At 41.0% G+C, this 20,168-nt stretch overlaps 1 protein-coding gene across 1 annotated transcript in view; it reads right to left on the bottom strand.

Moving 5' to 3' along the window:
* The window catches only part of RECK (reversion inducing cysteine rich protein with kazal motifs), a 73,100-nt gene that overhangs the window by 29,896 nt on the left and 23,036 nt on the right, over positions 1-20,168 (bottom strand). Inside the window, exons 7-9 of the mRNA XM_040631593.1 lie at positions 4,937-4,970; positions 2,650-2,847; positions 220-487 (exon numbers count right to left, since the gene is read on the bottom strand). Coding sequence (XP_040487527.1) covers positions 220-487; positions 2,650-2,847; positions 4,937-4,970 — 500 coding nt within the window. The remainder of the gene's footprint in view (positions 1-219; positions 488-2,649; positions 2,848-4,936; positions 4,971-20,168) is intronic.

Genomic DNA, 20,168 nt, shown 5'->3' with positions numbered 1-20,168 from the left:
CTATACCCCAAAGCACAGTTCTTTTAGCAATGTTCAAAAACAATGTCTTATATACACATGACGCTCAATTAATATTTGCTGGATGAAAGAAAGATTTTATATCTTCTAAACTCTTAAGTCTACGCAATGCAAAAATATGACGTACACTTGCTAGACTTAAAATCACTAATTAAAATGCTATTTTCTACTGGTTTTAATAAAGGAAAACGAGATACTAACCTACATGTTGAAGTGTTTGCTTTAGAACAACAATGCAATTTAGCTCCATCAAGGCCCGTAGAGGGAGGAGGGTGTAGAGTGACTCCAGGGTGAACAGACTGTGAGCTTTCAAGAAAACACTGCCAGAGAGGATCCTGAGGCAGAGGCTGGGTTTTACAACCCTCGATGAGGCCATCAACGATCTCCATTTCTGTTTTCTTAGACATCAGAATTCTCTTGCAGGCATTTTGGCAAGCATGGTCTTCAGCTCTGTCACAGCAATATAAACCTACGTTTTTAGAATATATGTGGCTTAATTAGCTGATTTTACGTCACGCGCTGCTCAGAACAGAAGAACATGGTGGTGTACTGGAAACACTACTACTCAGTCATATGTCAGGATCTGTAGTACAGACAGCCTACCAAATTCTCTCTCCATTACTTTGCAGTATAGCAAGTAACTGAAGAGCTAAAGGTGGACAAGGTTACCAGAATTTACCACTATCTCCAAACATGGGATCTTAGGCACCAATTCTACATAAATGAGAGGTCATCTCGTCCTACACCTAAGAAGTCCTTACATGGAAACTATCGTATGTTCCTGGAAAAGATATTACAGAGCAAACTGGAATTATTTCATGCTAGAAACAACTGCCTAAAAGGGACTGGTTCTTGACAGAATGAAAGAGATGACTAATTTCAATAGCAAAACCCACAAAAATCATATTCCATCACATTCTGGCATATAAAGCTTTTATATATCTGTGCAAGTTAATTAAGTTGTAATTTATTTTTTAAAGGTTTTTTTAATTCATTTTAGAGGGAGAGAACACTCGAGCAAGAACACGAGCAGTGGGGAGGGTCAGAGGGAGAAGAAGAAGAAGCAGATTCTCTGCTGAGCAGGGTGCCCGGCATAGGACTTGATCCCAGAAGCCTGGGATCATGACCCGAGCCGAAGGCAGACACTTAACCTATTGAGCCACCCACTTAGGCACCTCTCTAAGTTGTAATTTAAATAATACAATAGCAAACTCTGACAAGATATCAGGTTGCTTCTGCTTTTAAAATGAATGAAGGTTGGGGTGCCTGGGTGGTGCCATCGGTTAAGCATCAGACTCTTGGTTTTGGCTCAGGTAGTGATGTCAGGGTTGTGAGATCAAGCCCGCATGGGGCTCCACGCTCAGTGGGGAGTCTGCTTATGATTCTTTCCCTCTGCCTCTGTCCCTCCCCACCATGCATGTGCATGCTCTCTCTCTAAAATAAATAAATTTAAAAAAATGAATACAAGTTATTTGTGGCAAATGCTTCATCCTCTGATTTTCATCATACAGCCACACCACAGAACGTTATAAGCACTGGAGTTCTGCTTTAGATGCTGGACAAAGAAGGCACGTATCACTGCCTCTGAGTTTATAAAACAAGTCTTTCAGTATCCCAGTGTAAATTGAAACATTGGCATTGGCTTATAAATCTTGTGTTTTGTCAGTTTGGTTAATTATCAATTGTTTAAAGTTTGTTCACTTCTAAGTGAAAAAAATGGATTACAGGTTGTACAAAGCTGAGACTCTGAAGACTCGATAGGTGCAGTTCCATGAGGAGGCCGATATTCAAAAGTATCGGGATCTCTCCTCATTTTCATGATGCCTTTATTATAAAAGTTGTAACTGTTCATGATAAAAACACAAAATGGAACAGGTATATAACTAAAAATGTATCGTACTGTACAGTTAGTTCTGAAACTTGACGTTTTTTGCTTACTATATCTTGGGCTTCTTTCTATGTAAACATACTTTTTTATGTTGGTTATAAAGTATTGTTATTATACAGATATAGAATTTATTCCATCAACTTTAATCAATATCCTATCGATGGGTATTTGGGTTATTTCTAATTATTCTCCATTATCATCAGTGTTGCAGCAAACATCCTTTACATGTGTACATATATTTTTGCAAATTTATGAGTCTTCTTGAAAGATAAATTCTGAGAAATGGAATTGCTAGATTAAAAGGTATGATCATTTGAAATTCTCATAGTCATTACCCAACTTCCCTTCAAAATATCCATACCAATGAATGCTCCCATCCCCGGAACAAAGAGTGCCTGCTTCCTCATACCCTTGACAGCTGTACCTTTCTTGGCACCTTTCAGCAGTGATAATAATATCCAATCTGGCAAATCTAAACACCAAAGGAACTCTGGTGTTTCCCAAATGACTGAGACTGCAGATATCTACAAGAATTTACTTCCTTTTTTTTTAAGTAGGCACCACACCCAGTGTGGAACCCAATGCGGTGCTTGAACTCATGACTCTGAGATCAAGACCTGAGCTGAGATCAAGAGTCAGACGTTTAACCGACTGACCCACCCAGGCGCCCCAAGAATTTACTTCCTTTTTACAAATGATTTTACCAAAGATTGAAATGAAAGGAATATGTCCATTTTACTTACTATCTGTTGGGTTCCTCATTGGATAAGATTGGGTATAATTGTTCACACAGTGTATTAACTGTGGGCTAATAGAGGCACAATAATTTTCCACCGCTTTGATCTGAGATGGACCAGGAGAAGAGTCTGTTCGAAAGATGGCTTGACAGTATTCTCGGCAGTTTGTGTGATGGCCTGCATAACTGCAACAAACTGAGCCCACTATGGGGGAGAAAAGGAGATGGTATTGAAATAGAAATAGCCATTTGCTAACAAATCATCATGATATTGGTAGAACAATATGTACCTTTTTGAATTTGAGAAACAAAGCCATGCCACAGATGACAAGTACTTTAAATCAGCACTGCTGTAGGCATAAGCCAAGAGGACATTCAGGTGCTCACTGATGTAAGAGAGTCGTTATTTGTCAATGTCTGTCTAGCACGGTGATTCTCAGCAGGAGCAGTACGACCCCTCTGGGAGATTCTGGAGGCATGTGGAAGTGTTTCCGGTTTTCACAATGACTTGGGGACTACTGTTGGCATTTAGTGCATGGGGTCGGGGTTGTTAACTGCTCTGCAACGTAAGGGCAGTCTCACACAACCAGAACGGTCTCCCAAAATGCCAATACTGCCCATGCTGACACCCACTGGAACAGCTTCTTTCCATGTTAGATTTGTGGAGATTTACAAACCAAGCAAGGCAAACAAGAGCAAAATAAAACCAAACCTTAAATGCTTCCCATTTATAAAATAGGACCAGTAAAAACTGAGAGATACCAGGCTCATTTCATAAATTTGACAGTTATATAACTGTGTACCTTGAAAATAAATCTCAAAAGTTCTATTCCGTTTGAACATCTCTAATAACATGTCTAATCTGAAATAGTCTTTACCTCACAACTGAGATGACCTGCTTTAATACTGAAAAGTAAAACCCACATTTGAAATACCTTTTTTGCTTTGCGTATTTTTAGAAATCAAGGGGGACCATCTCAGGTACCTGGGGGAAGCCAGATGAGTGGCTGGGGGTGCAGATGTGGGATTTTACTGGGGAAGCGGAAGAGACCCACACAGGAGAGGTTAGAGGGTCTGTGGGAGGCTGAAGGGAACCCAGGTGGAGGTATGGCAGGAAACTGGTAAGAGAAAGGCAGGTAGGAAATTAATTATTAGAGGTTATGGAAGAACTAGAATCAGGTTTCTTGTGAATTCCACTACCCAAGGAATGAGCAGGGAATTCAGGCAACTTCCAGAAACAGTGACAAGGATAAAATTATAGACAAATTAAACTAGGACTGAACTGACACAGGATAGGTCTGTTTCCTATACCAGGAAACTGTGTCACACTTACTGTGCCACCTGTTTTTAACTTACAGTTACTACACTGTGCTCATTGCTGAACTGTTCAATTTCAACACAAAGAATAATTAATGGCTACCTTTATCACCATTAACCTTAGGATAAACTGAGGGGTGGGGGTGGGGAATACTGAGGACAGAAGAGACAAGGAGAAAAAGCCAAGGACACCCATCTTCTGATTCCTCCATTAGGCTGGCTTCCTCACCAGTGTGGGAGGACAGAGATTATTGTGAGAACATCTTGGAAATTGTGAATTAAGCCCTAATTAGAGAAGGTTAGAAGATAAAGTATAGCCAGCTAATGTTTCTTATCATACTTTGATACACTGAACTGCCAAGCTAACCCAAACAACACTTCTGTTCCTCAGCTGTGTTTTCCTAGCTACAACTGCTCTCACTATCCCTTCACCTGGGATGCCCTTCCTCCCATCTCCACTGTTCATATCTTGTCCATCCTTCAAGGCCCAGCTCAGCTACCAACTCCACGAAGCCACCTCTAATCACCCCTGCAGGATGTGATCCCTCCTTCCTCTGAGCTCCCACATCACTTATCAGTGACACTATCTCATATCCTGTGTCTGTCTCCACAGAGCAAGTAGGCAGTAAATGTCTGCTGAACTGAAAGGCAGTCCTTGGGAAGTGCTACATTGTATCACCTGGGAATGCTTGATTTCTGCAAGTAGTCCTATTTACTCAAGTAGAACATGATCTTCCTATCTAACAGTAGTATCTGCTTTGTAAATCTGCAGCTAAGACATAGCAACTGTCATAATTCATGAATAGCCTAAACACCACCAAGGAAATCTTATCAGAATCCTGCTGGGCCTTAAGGCAGCTTACTAACAGCCCATGTCATAATGCCAGGTCTTGGCAATACTTGCAACAACTATATCGTATTCTGTAAACTGTGTTTTTTCTTTGGTCTGCTCATATAACCATTGGCAATATACTTACTTTCATTTCTGCTAATGCAACTGAAAAGAGCATTCTGTAAATTAAAGAAAAACAAACAAGTTAACCACCAGGCAGAATTTCTAATTTTATTCCACTTTGTGTTTACATGGAAATCAGAATATCAAGCTATTTAAGTCTTCTCTAAATCCAAGGATGAAGACAAAGAAGCTGAGATGACACCCTGGTGAAAAGGGAAACCATCTTCTAACACAATTATTGGGGGGGTCAAGATTGTCATCCTGAACCATAAGATGATCATGTTACAGCAAACCAAAGCTGTACCTGTGTGTGTATGTGGGGTACCGTACAATGTATTAACCTCAATTACCTCTTGCAGTACATAAAAGAGCTCCCAGAAGATTATATAATAAAAGGCATTTAGGGAAATAGAGATTTCATGTAATCACCGCATTTTAGAGTTGAAAGGTCCTTAGAGATCATCTCTAATTGTTCTCAAATATTGCTATAATCACCTGGGCTTCCTAGGCCTTACCCTACAGAATCAGAATCTGGAAATGAACCACAGAAATCTACATATTAAACAAGGCTTCAAAGATAATTCTTATGTAATTGTTGAATCACTATATTGTATTCCTGAAACTAATACAACACTGTATATTAACTATACTGGAATTAAAATAAAAATAATAAGATGATTCCTATGTAACCACCCTGGGAAGTTGGGGAATCTCTACCATTTTAAAGATGAACGAACTCTTTCCTCAGCAGGGGGGAGTCTGCCCCAGGTCACAGAGCAAGTCAAAAGCAGAGCCTGAGACTAGAATTAGTATTTTGAGCTCTTAGATCACTGTTCAGAAAATATCACACTGTGTTAAAGTCAATGCAAAGAAAATAAGAGGCAAAATAACACAAAACCAAAAAATTTCCTGTTCAAAGCCACCTGGATATTCAGGGCTTGTCAGCTATGATTAATATCCCTTACAATTGGAAGAGAACGAATTCCTCAAAGAAATAATATGGGCATAAATAAAAGGAAGATGGAAATCAAGTGCTCTTATAGTTGAATAGAGATGACTTTGGCTTTTAGTTGTAGCTAAATCACAAGCCAGCTCTGTGATCTGGACTTTTGAAGGACCAGCTTTACTGACATTTAAAATCTACCTTCAAGGTCCACCTGCGTAGTTGTGTGAAGAAGCTACACTGCATTCATTTTCTCCACTAAATAATATTCTACTGTAGAAATAAACCATACTTGATTTATCCATTTAAAGCAAAACAAAATAAAAAACCCAGACTTGATAGATAAGGGCTGATGAATTCATCCAGTATGAATTCTTTCTGCTAGACATCTCCTGAAGTGACAGAAGGAGTGAAAAGTAAATATTTTTGGCGTTAATGATCTTCTCTAGATCTCTCTTCGTCCATGTTTCTTTAACTTTTTACCTACCTGTTATAGATAGCCGTCTATTTGGGTTCAGTGGTTTTAGGAACACTTTCCATAAAATGATCTAAATCAATATTAAAACGCAATCGACTGGGGCACTGGGTGGCTCAGTCAGTTAAGCGTCCAACTCTGGATTTCAGCTCAGGTCATGATCTCAGGGTTGGGAGATCGAGCCTCGAGTTGGGCTCCATGCTGGGTGTGGAGCCTGCTTAGGATTCTCTCTCTCCCTCTATGTCTGCCCCTATCCTCACCCGCCCACCCCGATCCCTCTCTCACTCTCTCTCAAAAAAATAAAATAAAATGAAAAGTAATCTACTACTAACTTTCCAGCCCCCTTTGATTCTCATTCTTTCTTTTTCTAATAAACTGACTGTTCTTTGGGGCTTGGCTTTTTTGTACCTGAAGGAATGTGTTTATTATCTCGGTGGCCATCCTGGGTCAAATGGCCTGATTTCCGGTTTTGATAGTCTTCCAGTTACTCATACAAGTCTCCAGAGCCGTGGTTCTCAACTGGAGGTGATGTGCTCCCCAGGGGACATCTGGTATGGAGGAGGAGTGTGGGTGCTACTGACATCTAATGGGTAGAAGAGTCCAGAGATGCTGCTAAACGTCCTATAGCGCACATGGCAGCTCCTCCACAACGGACAACAGGCCAAAATATCAGGAGTGCCAAGGTCCAGAAACCCTGTTCTAGAAACTTACATTTTGTTCAAGCTGGATTTTTAGAAATTTGACCTTACAAATAAAAGAAATATTCTGAATTGGCCTGGTGGGTCACTTAGCTTCAGGGAGAGATACTAAAGGACACAAAACCAGAAAAATGTTAGAGATCATCTAATTCAATGCCTTATTCAACCAAAGCCAGAGATGGAGGCCTAAAAAGGAGAAATGCTTAGAACTCCAGCCGTCACCTACACATGGACTGGCAAACTATGGCACACGGCTAAATCTTGCCTGCTGCCTGTTTTTGTAAATAAAGTTTTATTGGAACAGTTGTTGACATACTGTATATGGCTACTTCATATTACAATGGTAGAGTTGAGTAGACAGAGGCCATATAAACTGCAAGCCTAAAATAACTGCTATCCAACCATTTAGAGAAAAAGTCTGTCAACCCCTGAGGCAGAAGGAGGGCAAACTGTCTCCCTCGATGTCACACCCACAGTTCAGAAATATTCCTTAAGCACTTCTGATTTTCTCTTAATGCTCACTGATAGACCTTTTGTGGATAGGTTTACCTTAATTTAGTGAACTAAAAACATTTATATTTCCATATAGCAGTACCTCTAGTATTAATAAATACCATTTTTACATCTCTATTTTTACCTTTATTAATTTTAAGGTTTTAAAGAATGGTCCTTCATTCAAGTATATCCGTATTTGATAAATTTATCAATTCTCTCTTGCTTACTTTATACTCACCAGGATTTCAAACTCTGATCATGTCCCCTTCCCCCTCTTTGATAAAGGATTCTTAACCTGAAGTAACTATAAGTAGGCATAAACTATACCTTAGGTAACTATATCTAATGTATAAAATATAGGTAACTCTACCTTTTCACCGCTTAAACTGTTGCTGATTAGTTTGACAGGGTTTAAGACATACACATAATCACGGATGCCTGGGTGGCTCAGTAGGTTAAGCATCTGCCTTCGGCTCAGATCATGATCCCAGGGTTCTGGGATTGAGTCCTGCATTGGGCTCCTTGCTCAGTGGAGAGCCTGCTTCTCCCTCTGCCTGCTCTGCCTGCCATTCTCCCTGCTTGTGTGCTCTCTCTCTGACAAATGGGTGAATAAAATCTTAAAAAAAAAAAGACATACACATAATCAGTTACACCATTAACTTATAATTTCTTCATTTCTTAAGACATTTAAGTCTTAGCTAAAGCTAATTCTTAAGTCTTGCTAATGTCTAGTCGCCATCTGGTGGCAAAAGAGGTAACTGAGCCTTATACTGACGGAGACTCTTCTGACCTCTTGCTATTACTATACCCACTGTGCCTCCGTATAACAGCTCCCTCACTCTGCCCATCTTACTCTAGAATAGCTAAAAATTACAGTGTTACCAAGATGAGGATCTACCACCACCTCAGAAACCCAAAGAACACAGCAGGGTGCTGGAGTTGACAGGATCCCAAGAGCTCTTGAAATCCAAAAGCCTTCACTATCCAGCTAGAGAGACAGACGTACACAGTAAATAAAGGGCAGAGCCAGGGCTGGAACCCAGATTTTCTCTCATGTCACTACACCGTAAGAAGACTGGATTATTTTCCTGAACGCAGCCAAAGCAAGGTTGAACTTATGTCCACATTGTAATCTCTTTTTAACAGTCTCCTATTTTTAGAGTCAGCATATTAAATTGTGGGGACAACAATCATTTATTAAGGTTCATATTATTTCTCTTAAAAATACTTGATCATGAAATCTTTCCTCAGGTAGCTACTTCCAGTTGCCTGCCCTACTCCCACTGGCTTTAGAGAATAGCAGTAAGCTCTTCCACCTACTGTTGGGAGCAGGTTACCAGGGGGCAAGCCTGGCAGAAAAACTAAAATAAATCAAAGTAAAGTAAAATCAAAGTCAAGGGAACCATAGTGACCCTGCAAGCCACACTGACCCTCCTTTGGGGGAAGAGCCGTTGGGGTGCAACTGGGAGGTAGATTCTTCTGGTCCAACCACTTGCACAGAAGTTGGCTCTGTGGATTTATTTTCTGTCCCTGTCCCATACTTTTCCATTTTTGGGATTCCCTTCTTCCTTTCTAACAATTCTCCATTTGCCCACTTGTCTCAATGATGAGGATGATGAAAACTAAACAACCATTGATCATATGAACCTTGTAAAAAAAAGGGCGGGTTCATTTTGGATGTTTCAGTCACTTCTGCACAAAGACCCAAAAGATTATATTTTATGAACTGTTATTTAATGTTCCCTATTCCCAAGGCTACAAGTTAAAAGTAAAGGAGTTGCTCTGTTCTTAACACCTCGATACATAAAATGTTTCTTTTTCATAAATGGACTGAAATTTCTCCCATTCTGAAGTTTTGCATTTCATATGAAGAATCTAGCTCATCAGATGCTAAGTTGGAGAGATTAAATAATTGACCTCTTATTTTATTTTTAAGTAAGCTCTAGGCCCACTGAGGCGGGGCTTGAACTCACATCGCCAAGATCAAGGGTCACATGCTCTACCAACTGAGCCAGCCAGGAGTCTCTAAATAATTATGTTTTTAAACCTCTACAAGGTGGAGGAGTTAAGATGGCGGAGGAGTAGGAGACACCGTTTTCAGCCGGTCCTCTGAGTCGAGTTGGATAGGTACCAGACCAGCCTAAACAACCACGGAACCAGCCTGAGACGCAGGAAGACGCATCTGGATCTCTACAAATGAACATCTCCAGCGCTGAGTATTGAGGTACGAAGCGGGGAGCCATGAAACTGTGCACAGATATCGGAAGATAAACGGAAGGGGGAGGGAGCCACCGCGTTTGGGCACCGGGAAGGCGGTAGCCACTTGCCGGGAGAGCGGGCGGACTCGCGGACGGCACCCGCAAAACAACGGACTGAGACCGTGAGCCGGAGTCGCGGCGCCACCAGGCATCTCGCGAACCCGGAATCCCGGTGCGCTCACTGGATCCAGACTGAGACCGGGAGATCCGGGAGCGCGCGCGGGTGCTGGTGGCGTTAGAAACACAAAGGACAGAGGCAGCGCCGGCCCTGGAAGTGAGGGCTGGGACGCCGGGTGTGGGGCGCACATCCCGGGACGCTGCAGGGTTGAGCAGCACCAACAGAAACAGAGTTAAAGTGGCCAGAACATTAGTAGAGAATGGGCCGCAATCCCTCTGTTCTGTGACAGAGGCTGAAATTTGGCCGCTGCTGCTCTGACTCTCAGAAGAGGCACAGCAAACCGCCAGGGAAAGCCGCCAGAGAACAAAAGCCTGGAAATACCGGCTCAGAGAGTGCCCATCCCCATCCCCCCTCGCAGGGGACACGGAGACTCTACCCAAACAGGGTTGCCTGAGTATCGGCGCGGCAGGCCCCTCCCCCAGAACACAGAAGGCAGGCTGAAAAATCAAGAAGCCCACAACCCGGACGCCTGGGTGGCGCAGTCATTGAGCGCCTGCCTTCGGCTTAGGGCGTGATCCCGGCGTTCCGGAAAGGAGTCCCTCATCGGGCTCCTCCGCTGGGAGCCTGCTTCTTCCTCTCCCACTCCCCTGCTTCTGTTCCCTCTCTCGCTGGTTGGCTGCCACATAAATAAATAAATAAAATCTTTAAAGAAGAAGCCCACATCCCTAAGATCCCTATAAAACAAGGGGCACGGCCTGGGACCCAGTCAATAATTTGGGCTCTGGAAACCCCGCAACCTCTCTTCATCAGAATGACAAGAAGGAGAAGCCCCCCCCAGCAAAGAAAAGACAGTGATTCTGTGGCCTCTGCCACAGAAATAATGGATATGGATGTAACCAAATTATCAGAAATGGAATTCAGAGTAACGATGGTCAAAATGATGAGTAGAATTGAAAAAACTATTAACGAAAAGGTTACTGAGAATATAGAATCCCTAAGGACAGAAATGAGAGCGAACCTGACAGAAATTAAAAATTCTATGAGCCAAATGCAGGCAAAACTAGAGGCTCTGACGGCCAGGGTCGCAGAAGCAGAGGAACGGGTTAGTGAATTGGAGGATGGGTTAATAGAGGAAAAAATGAAAATAGAAGATGGTCTTAAAAAAATCCACGCCCACGAATGTAGGTTACGGGAGATTACTGACTCAATGAAACGATCCAATGTTAGAATCATCGGCATCCCCGAGGGGGTGGAGAAAAACAGAGGTCTAGAAGAGATATTTGAACAAATTGTAGCTGAAAACTTCCCTAATCTAGCAAGGGAAACAAACATTCGTGTCCAAGAGGCAGAGAGGACCCCTCCCAAGCTCAACCACGACAAACCTACGCCACGTCACGTCATAGTGCAATTCGCAAATATTAGATGCAAGGATACAGTATTGAAAGCGGCCAGGGCAAAGAAATTTCTCACGTACCAAGGCAAAAGCATCAGAATTACGTCAGACCTGTCTACACAGACCTGGAATGAGAGAAAGGGTTGGGGGAGCATATTTAAAGCTCTTTCAGAGAAAAACATGCAGCCAAGGATCCTTTATCCAGCAAGGCTGTCATTCAGAATTGATGGAGAAATAAAGACATTTCAGAATCGCCAGTCACTAACCAATTTTGTAACCACGAAACCAGCCCTACAGGAGATATTACGGGGGGTTCTATAAAAGTAAAAAGGCCCCAAGAGTGATACAGAACAGAAAGTCACAGCCAATACAAACAAAGACTTTACTGGCAACATGGCAACATTAAAATCATATCTCTCAGTAATCAGTCTTAATGTAAATGGTTTGAACCATCCCATAAAACGCCACAGGGTTGCAGATTGGATAAAAAGAAATGACCCATCCATTTGCTGTCTACAAGAGACTCATTTCGAACCCAAAGATGCATTCAGACTGAGAGTAAGGGGATGGAGTACCATCTTTCACGCAAATGGACCTCAAAAGAAAGCTGGGGTAGCAATTCTCATATCAGATAAATTGGATTTTAAACTACAGACTATAGTTAGAGATGCAGAAGGGCACTATATTATTCTTAAGGGAAGTATTCAACAAGTGGATATGACAATTATAAATATATATGCCCCCAACAGGGGAGCAGCAAGATACACAAGCCAACTCTTAACCAGAATAAAGAGACATATAAATAAAAATACATTAATAGTAGGGGACCTCAACACTCCACTCTCAGAAATAGACAGAACACCCTGGCAAAAACTAAGCAAAGAATCAAAGGCTTTGAATGCCATACTCGACGAGTTGGACCTCATAGATATATATAGAACACTACACCCCAGAACCAAAGAATACTCATTCTATTCTAATGCCCATGGAACATTCTCAAGAATAGACCATGTTCTGGGACACAAAACAGGTCTCAACCGATACCAAAAGATTGAAATTATCCCCTGCATATTCTCAGACCACAACGCTCTGAAATTGGAACTCAACCACAAGGAAAAATTTGGAAGAAACTCAAACACTTGGAGACTAAGAACCATCCTGCTCAGGAATGACTCGATAAACCAGGAAATCAAAAATCAAATTAAACAATTTATGGAGACCAATGAGAATGAAAATACAACAGTCCAAAACCTATGGGATACTGCAAAGGCAGTCCTAAGGGGGAAATACATAGCCATCCAAGCCTCACTCAAAAGAATAGAAAAATCTAAAATGCAGTTTTTATATTCTCACCTCAAGAAGCTGGAACAGCAACAGAGGGACAGGCCTAATCCACGCACGAGGAAGCAGTTGACCAAAATTAGAGCTGAAATCAATCAAGCAGAAACCAGAAGTACAGTAGAGCAGATCAACAGGACTAGAAGCTGGTTCTTTGAGAGAATCAATAAAATTGACAGACCACTGGCAAGACTTATCCAAAAGAAAAGAGAAAGGACCCAGATTATTAAAATTATGAATGAAAAAGGAGAGGTCACGACGAACACCATTGAAATTGGAAGGATTATTAGAAATTTTTATCAACAGCTATATGCCAATAAACTAAGCAATCTGGAAGAGATGGAATCCTTCCTGGAAACCTATAAACTACCAAGATTGAAACCGGAAGAAATTGATTCCTTAAACAGGCCAATTAATTATGAAGAAATTGAGTCAGTGATAAACAACCTTCCAAATAACAAAACTCCAGGCCCGGACGGTTTTCCTGGGGAATTCTACCAAACATTCAAAGAAGAAATAATACCTATTCTCCTAAAGCTATTTCAAAAAATAGAAACAGAAGGAAAGCTACCAAACTCATTCTATGAGGCCAATATTACCTTGATCCCCAAACCAGGCAAAGACCCCCTCAAAAAGGAGAATTACAGACCGATTTCCCTAATGAATATGGACGCCAAAATCCTCAACAAGATACTTGCTAATAGAATCCAACAGTACATTAAAAGGATTATCCATCACGATCAAGTGGGATTCATACCTGGGATGCAAGCGTGGTTCAATATTCGCAAATCAATCAGCGTGATACATCATATCAACAAGAAAAGACTCAGGAACCATATGATCCTCTCAATCGATGCCGAAAAAGCATTTGACAAAATACAGCATCCTTTCCTGATTAAAACCCTTCAGAGTGTAGGAATAGAAGGTACATTTCTCAATCTCATAAAAGCCATCTATGAAAAGCCTACTGCAAATATTATTCTCAATGGGGAAAAGCTGGAAGCCTTTCCCTTAAGATCAGGAACTCGACAAGGATGCCCACTCTCGCCACTATTATTCAACATAGTACTAGAAGTCCTTGCAACAGCAATCAGACGACAAAAAGGGATCAAAGGTATTCAAATTGGCAAAGAAGAAGTCAAAATGTCTCTCTTTGCAGATGACATGATACTCTATATGGAAAACCCAAAAGAAGCCACTCCCAAACTATTAGAAGTTATAGAGCAATTCAGTAACGTGGCGGGATACAAAATCAATGCTCAGAAATCAGTTGCATTTCTATACACGAATAACGAGACCGAAGAAAGAGAAATTAGGGAATCCATCCCATTTACAATAGCACCAAAAACCATACGTTACCTTGGAATTAACTTAACCAGAGACGTAAAGGACCTATATTCTAGAAACTATAAATCACTCTTGAAAGACATTGAGGAAGACATAAAAAGATGGAAAGATATTCCATGCTCATGGATTGGAAGAATTAACATAGTTAAAATGTCCATGCTACCCAGAGCAATCTACACTTTCAATGCTATCCCGATCAAAATACCGAGGACATTTTTCAAAGAACTGGAACAAATAGTCCTTAAATTTGTATGGAAACAGAAAAGGCCCCGAATCTCCAAGGAACTGTTGAAAAGGAAAAACAAAGCTGGGGGCATCACAATGCCGGATTTCGAGCTGTACTACAAAGCTGTGATCACAAAGACAGCATGGTACTGGCACAAAAACAGACACATAGACCAATGGAACAGAATAGAGAGCCCAGAAATGGACCCTCGGCTCTTTGGGCAACTAATATTTGATAAAGCAGGAAAAAACATCCGGTGGGAAAAAGACAGTCTCTTCAATAAATGGTGCTGGGAAAATTGGACAGCTACATGCAAAAGAATGAAACTTGACCACTCTCTCACACCATACACAAAAATAAACTCCAAATGGATGAAAGACCTCGATGTGAGACAGGAATCCATCAAAATTCTAGAGGAGAACATAGGCAGCAACCTCTACGACATCGGCCAAAGCAACCTTTTTCATGACACATCCCCAAAGGCAAGAGAAACAAAAGATAAAATGAATTTATGGGACTTCATCAAGATTAAAAGTTTCTGCACAGCCAAGGAAACAGTCAGAAAAACTAAGAGGCAGCCCACGGAATGGGAGAATATATTTGCAAATGACACTACAGATAAAGGACTGGTATCCAAGATCTACAAAGAACTTCTCAAACTCAATACACGAGAAACAAATAAACAAATCAAAAAATGGGCAGAAGATATGAACAGACACTTTTCCAATGAAGACATACAAATGGCTAACAGACACATGAAAAAATGTTCAAAATCATTAGCCATCAAGGAAATTCAAATCAAAACCACACTGAGATACCACCTTACGCCAGTTAGAATGGCAAAAATAGACAAGGCAAGAAACAACAATTGTTGGAGAGGATGTGGAGAAAGGGGATCCCTCCTACATTGTTGGTGGGAATGCAAGTTGGTACAGCCACTCTGGAAAACAGTGTGGAGGTCCCTTAAAAAGTTAAAAATTGAGCTACCCTATGATCCAGCCATTGCACTACTGGGTATTTACCCCAAAGATACAGACGTAGTGAAGAGAAGGGCCATATGCACCCCAATGTTCATAGCAGCAATGTCCACAATAGCTAAATTGTGGAAGGAGCCGAGATGCCCTTCAACAGATGACTGGATTAAGAAGTTGTGGTCCATATATACAATGGAATATTACTCAGCTATCAGAAAGAACGAGTTCTCAACATTTGCTACAACATGGACGGCACTGGAGGAGATAATGCTAAGTGAAATAAGTCAAGCAGAGAAAGACAACTATCATATGATTTCTCTCATCTATGGAACATAAGAACTAGGATGATCGGTAGGGGAAGAAAGGGGTAAAGAAAGGGGGGGTAATCAGAAGGGGGAATGAAACATGAGAGACTATGGACTATGAGAAACAAACTGAGGACTTCAGAGGGGAGGGGGGTGGGGGAATGGGATAGACCGGTGATGGGTAGTAAGGAGGGCACGTATTGCATGGTGCACTGGGTGTTATACACAACTAATGAATCATCGAGCCTTACATCGGAAACCGGGGATGTACTGTATGGTGACTAACATAATATAATAAAAAATCATTAAAAAAAAAAAAAAAAAAAAAACCTCTACAAGGTGTTTTTTCCATGTTGTGAACACCATGGCTTTTTAGTCAAAAAGTTTAAGTGACTAGAATATGTAAAGGATTTAATATCACGATATGGATATTGTTAAACGAGTGATTCTTCAGTTTCTGCCTCCCAAATAATAACTATAATTTCAAGAGTTGGATAAAAACACCCAAAACTGAAACAAGAATAATAGGTCTAGACTGCTCAAAGAAGTTTGCTCATATCACCAGAGCATCCAACCAACCGGAAGCAAATTTAAGGCCAAGTAATATCTGTAGAGTAACACAAGGTCTAGGACAGAGCTCAGCACAGTGTTTTGGTAGTATGACTGCAGTTCTATCTATTTCTCTCACACTAACTCTGGACTTAGCCACGTGATTTGCTTTGGTCAAGTGGACAGTAGCAAGCTCGAGGCAAGCAGAGGCCTGCCCAGAGACTTGCATCTTTCCATTTCCTCTCTTGTGCCCCTATCACCACCACGGGAACATGCCTGAGCTAAAGGGCTAGAAGAGACACATGGAGGGGAGCTGAGCTGACTTAGCCAACGGCATCCTAAAGCCCTGAGGCTCAGGCAGACCTGCGAGCTGACTATAGAAGCATGAGAAAGCCCAGCCAAATCAGCTAAGGTTGGCCAGATCGGAACTGCCTACCTGGCCCTTAGATTCATAAGAAATGATGAACTGTTATTGTTTCAGGCTATGGAGTTTGGGGATAGTCTGCTATACAACATTACTGTGATAACAGATACAGTATTCAGTGCTCCTGTACTCATTCTGAGAATGCCTAATTCATAGACATTTACACAAGGTTTCCACATAAAACTGCCATTTACTCTGAAACAAAGAACCTTGTGTAATTCAGCTGTCCAGAATGGAAAAAATTTCTACTCAAAAATTCTATCTATAAAAATACTAACTGTAGCACCTATTTACAGGCAACAAATTTTTGTTCATCCTTTAAGCCTTACCTGCTCTGTGAAGACTTTCCCATTACACTGGGCAGGGTTGTGGGTTTTTTTTTGTTTTTTTCCTTCAGGCTCCAATGTGTCTTGTACAGACTTCTAGCAATGGACTTGTCTCACTGTATTATAATGAACTATTTGAATTTCTCTCTTCCCACGGACTAGCTATGAGCTTCTTACTGACAGTGGCTAAATCCTTTCACCTCTGTACCCTGAGAACAGTGCCTGAGACACATTAAATGTATCAGTTTGGTGTTATCAGTTCAGTGAATGTTAAGTGAATGAATGACAGATACAAAGACAACTGAGGTATATACTCTGCCCCAGGAACTAAAGAGCTTAATATTAAAAAGTGACATGTAAACAAAGAGTTATACTATAAGTTGAAAAATGCTATAATCAAGCCTGTAAAGTGTTTAGAAGTAGCAACATTATTTGTGTAGAAGTAAGAAGGCTGGGCAGGAAAGGTTTCAAAGAACTACCTAAGCCAGAATGTCAGGCAAAGTTTGTTGCCAGTTGGACAGGAGTACTGGTGTGCTAGGACCAACTTTTGCAGGGGTGGGGGTGGAGGGAAAGTCCTGATTTGTAATATTTGCTGATGTTTGTGGTGAAAATACCCCCATCGTGGCTGTTTTCGAGTTAAAAACTGGCTGGCAAAATTCTTGAGTAGTTAACGAACAGCTCTCCCTAGCTAGTAGGAGTTGACTCCAGCATGCCACTGGACGGGGTAATAGGCTGGATTCCGGGAGAGGGAATTCTTGGTAGAACAAATAGGTTGTACAACTACAACTAACAAAACACATGGTCAATCTGGGAAATTACAAGTAGCATACCACTGAAGTGTAAGGAAGAAGACAGTCAGTGGCTAGACGGAGAAAAGCTTCGTTTGCCAGGTGGAGGAACATGGACTGTGTCCTACAGGTGAGCCACTGAAGAGTTTTAAGGAGGGGAGTGACATGACCACATCTAGTCTTTAAAGAGATCATGCTCTGAGAAGTGGAGAGAGTAAATAAGGGTCGAGAAATTAGATAGGAAGGCTAGCTGGGCAGCTACTGTAGTCCAGAAAAGCGGTATAGGGGGCTGAGGGATGGCAGTAACTGAGGATCTGGAAAGGAGACTGACTTCAGATAGATTCTGGAGCCATGTCTTTAGGGCTTGATAGTCACTTACTTGCGGGAGGTGGTGAGAAAGGGGAAAGAGTAGACAATACCTCTTCGGCTTTTAGTTTATGTGTCTGGGAGGACTGCACTGGAACAACCAAACACGAAATGTATAAAAATGCGAAGTTTTTGTTTTGGATATGCGTGTGTGCATGTGTGTGTGTGCACGCGCTCACACGTGCACGTGCACTCGAACACGCTCGCACATACTATGTAGCAGTGGGGTAGAGAAGGGGAAGTAGGGAAGATAACAGTTTCGCTGATTTGAAGTGCCCACTGAACATCAAAAGTACACATATTCAGTAGTGATTCAGGAACTCAGAGAAGGTTAGCAAAGAAGATTTTGGAATTGTCGTCATACTGGGACAACTAAAACTATGGGAGTAGATGAGATTGTCTAGGGGGAAAAAACCTGGCCATTTAGATTAGCGCAGGTCACAATCTAATTAAACTGGATCCAACTTCCCTTTGGAATGATCTCATTCAGGTGACCCCTGAGAAGAAAGGACTAGAAGGAGAAACACACTAGCACAAGGAGACTGAATAGGAGTTATTCCCTTCCAATACAAAATATGACAAAACAAAACCACATACAGATGGCATATAATCAAGGTTTTATATCTTAAGCCAGTACTGCAGGACCTAATAGGTTTCGCTCTTTTTGGAGCTCATCAGCTGCAGGTAACGGCTCATACCTACTCTGACACGGGGTCTCAGTATAGCATTTTATCATCCACAAGCCTCCCATTCACAGTCTTCTATTTACTATATTCTGCCAATTCTTGGAGTTTCCTTAGCACTAACTAAAAGAAGCTTTACATTTAGGCCCTGAAGGCTTTGATTGGGCAAAGTACCATATTCTTCTTCTTGCTAAATTCCCCAAAGCTGACTAAGTACAGCCTAGACTATCACTTGATATACAAGATGGTCTACTCTCTTCTTAGAGTATTCTTAAAACACTGAAGAACGGATCCAATCACATGAGGCATCAGAGGCCTCTAGCCACCCAGATAATCCTGCTGGCCCTGACATCCCTGCCTTCTTATCTCTAAATTTTTAGGGCTATTTCTTCATCCCTTTCCTTTATGCTTCTGGTAGTAAATCCAGAATCAAGGTTTAGTTGAGAGAAAAAGGAACAAAATAAAATTAATACATAGAAATCTTTACAGCAGAATATTTTATTGTGACATTTCCTAAGAATACACTGCACAGCCCATGCAGGCATACATAAATATGTACCAAACACTGGCATCCAGGGATTTGACCATTTGTGTTATAGGGGGTGGAGGAGAACCACATATATATTTACTTTTATATGCATAAATGACTCTAGGAACTGGGTGGCTATAGTACAGGAAGTTGAAAAGAGACTTTTAATTGTACACCATTTTGAATTTTGAACATGTGGTTATTTAAAAAATAAAAATTAACACATACCTGAACCTTTCTCTACGCACTGAGCTGTGTGTTGACAGGATGGCGCTCACAGAACTGAGTCTGAAACTCACAAGGCCAACCACCTTTGTTCCTGTGCTTCTTAGAGCCTCTTTTTAACATCCTCAGAGTCTTAATTTTATCTTAGCATTCTCACAGAACCAGAACTCCAGAACAGAACATTATTTTAGTTTTGGTTAGCAACTGTTTAGTTTAAAACTTAAATGCCTTAAGATTAAAAAAAAAAAAAGTGAGTCCTCACAAAAATACTTCCTAGTGCTTTTCCTTTATAGTTTCTCACCTTCCTTAATCAAGGTTTTATATCTTAAGTAACATCAAATACTGGACTGGAAAAAAAAAAAGCCAAGAAAGAAAGGAGAATTGAAAATGACATTTCTAAAAAGAATATAAAGAAAAGCATAGAGAAGGATCTGTGAAAGGAAGAAGAGACAAATAAAAATGTAAAAGTCTGATGAAAATCTGTAGCACTGTATTTCAGTGGCTCATGCAGCAAATGGAAGAGGTATGTATATTTATGACCACTGTGTTAGAAGAATGGCAGTAAAGCCTGACATAAAGATATGAAATAGATTTATGAACCCAAAACTAAAATTTGTGCCATTACTCTACAGCCATTGCCAAGTCTCTGGAAATTAATCAGCCTCACATCATGTTAATGTTTATCTTGACATTCAAGAAAGAAACTATGAACAACAAAATTCTTTTTTTAATCACCATTTTGGTGGCTAGAAGAAAATATTTTCAGCCAACTTGCAGACAAAGACTATGTAAAA

This window comes from Ursus maritimus, unplaced genomic scaffold, assembly GCF_017311325.1.
Source record: "Ursus maritimus isolate PB19 unplaced genomic scaffold, ASM1731132v1 scaffold_17, whole genome shotgun sequence".
Taxonomy (NCBI): Eukaryota; Metazoa; Chordata; class Mammalia; order Carnivora; family Ursidae; genus Ursus; species Ursus maritimus.
Note: the sequence above shows the minus strand (reverse complement) of the source record. Positions and strands in the feature narration are given on the sequence as shown.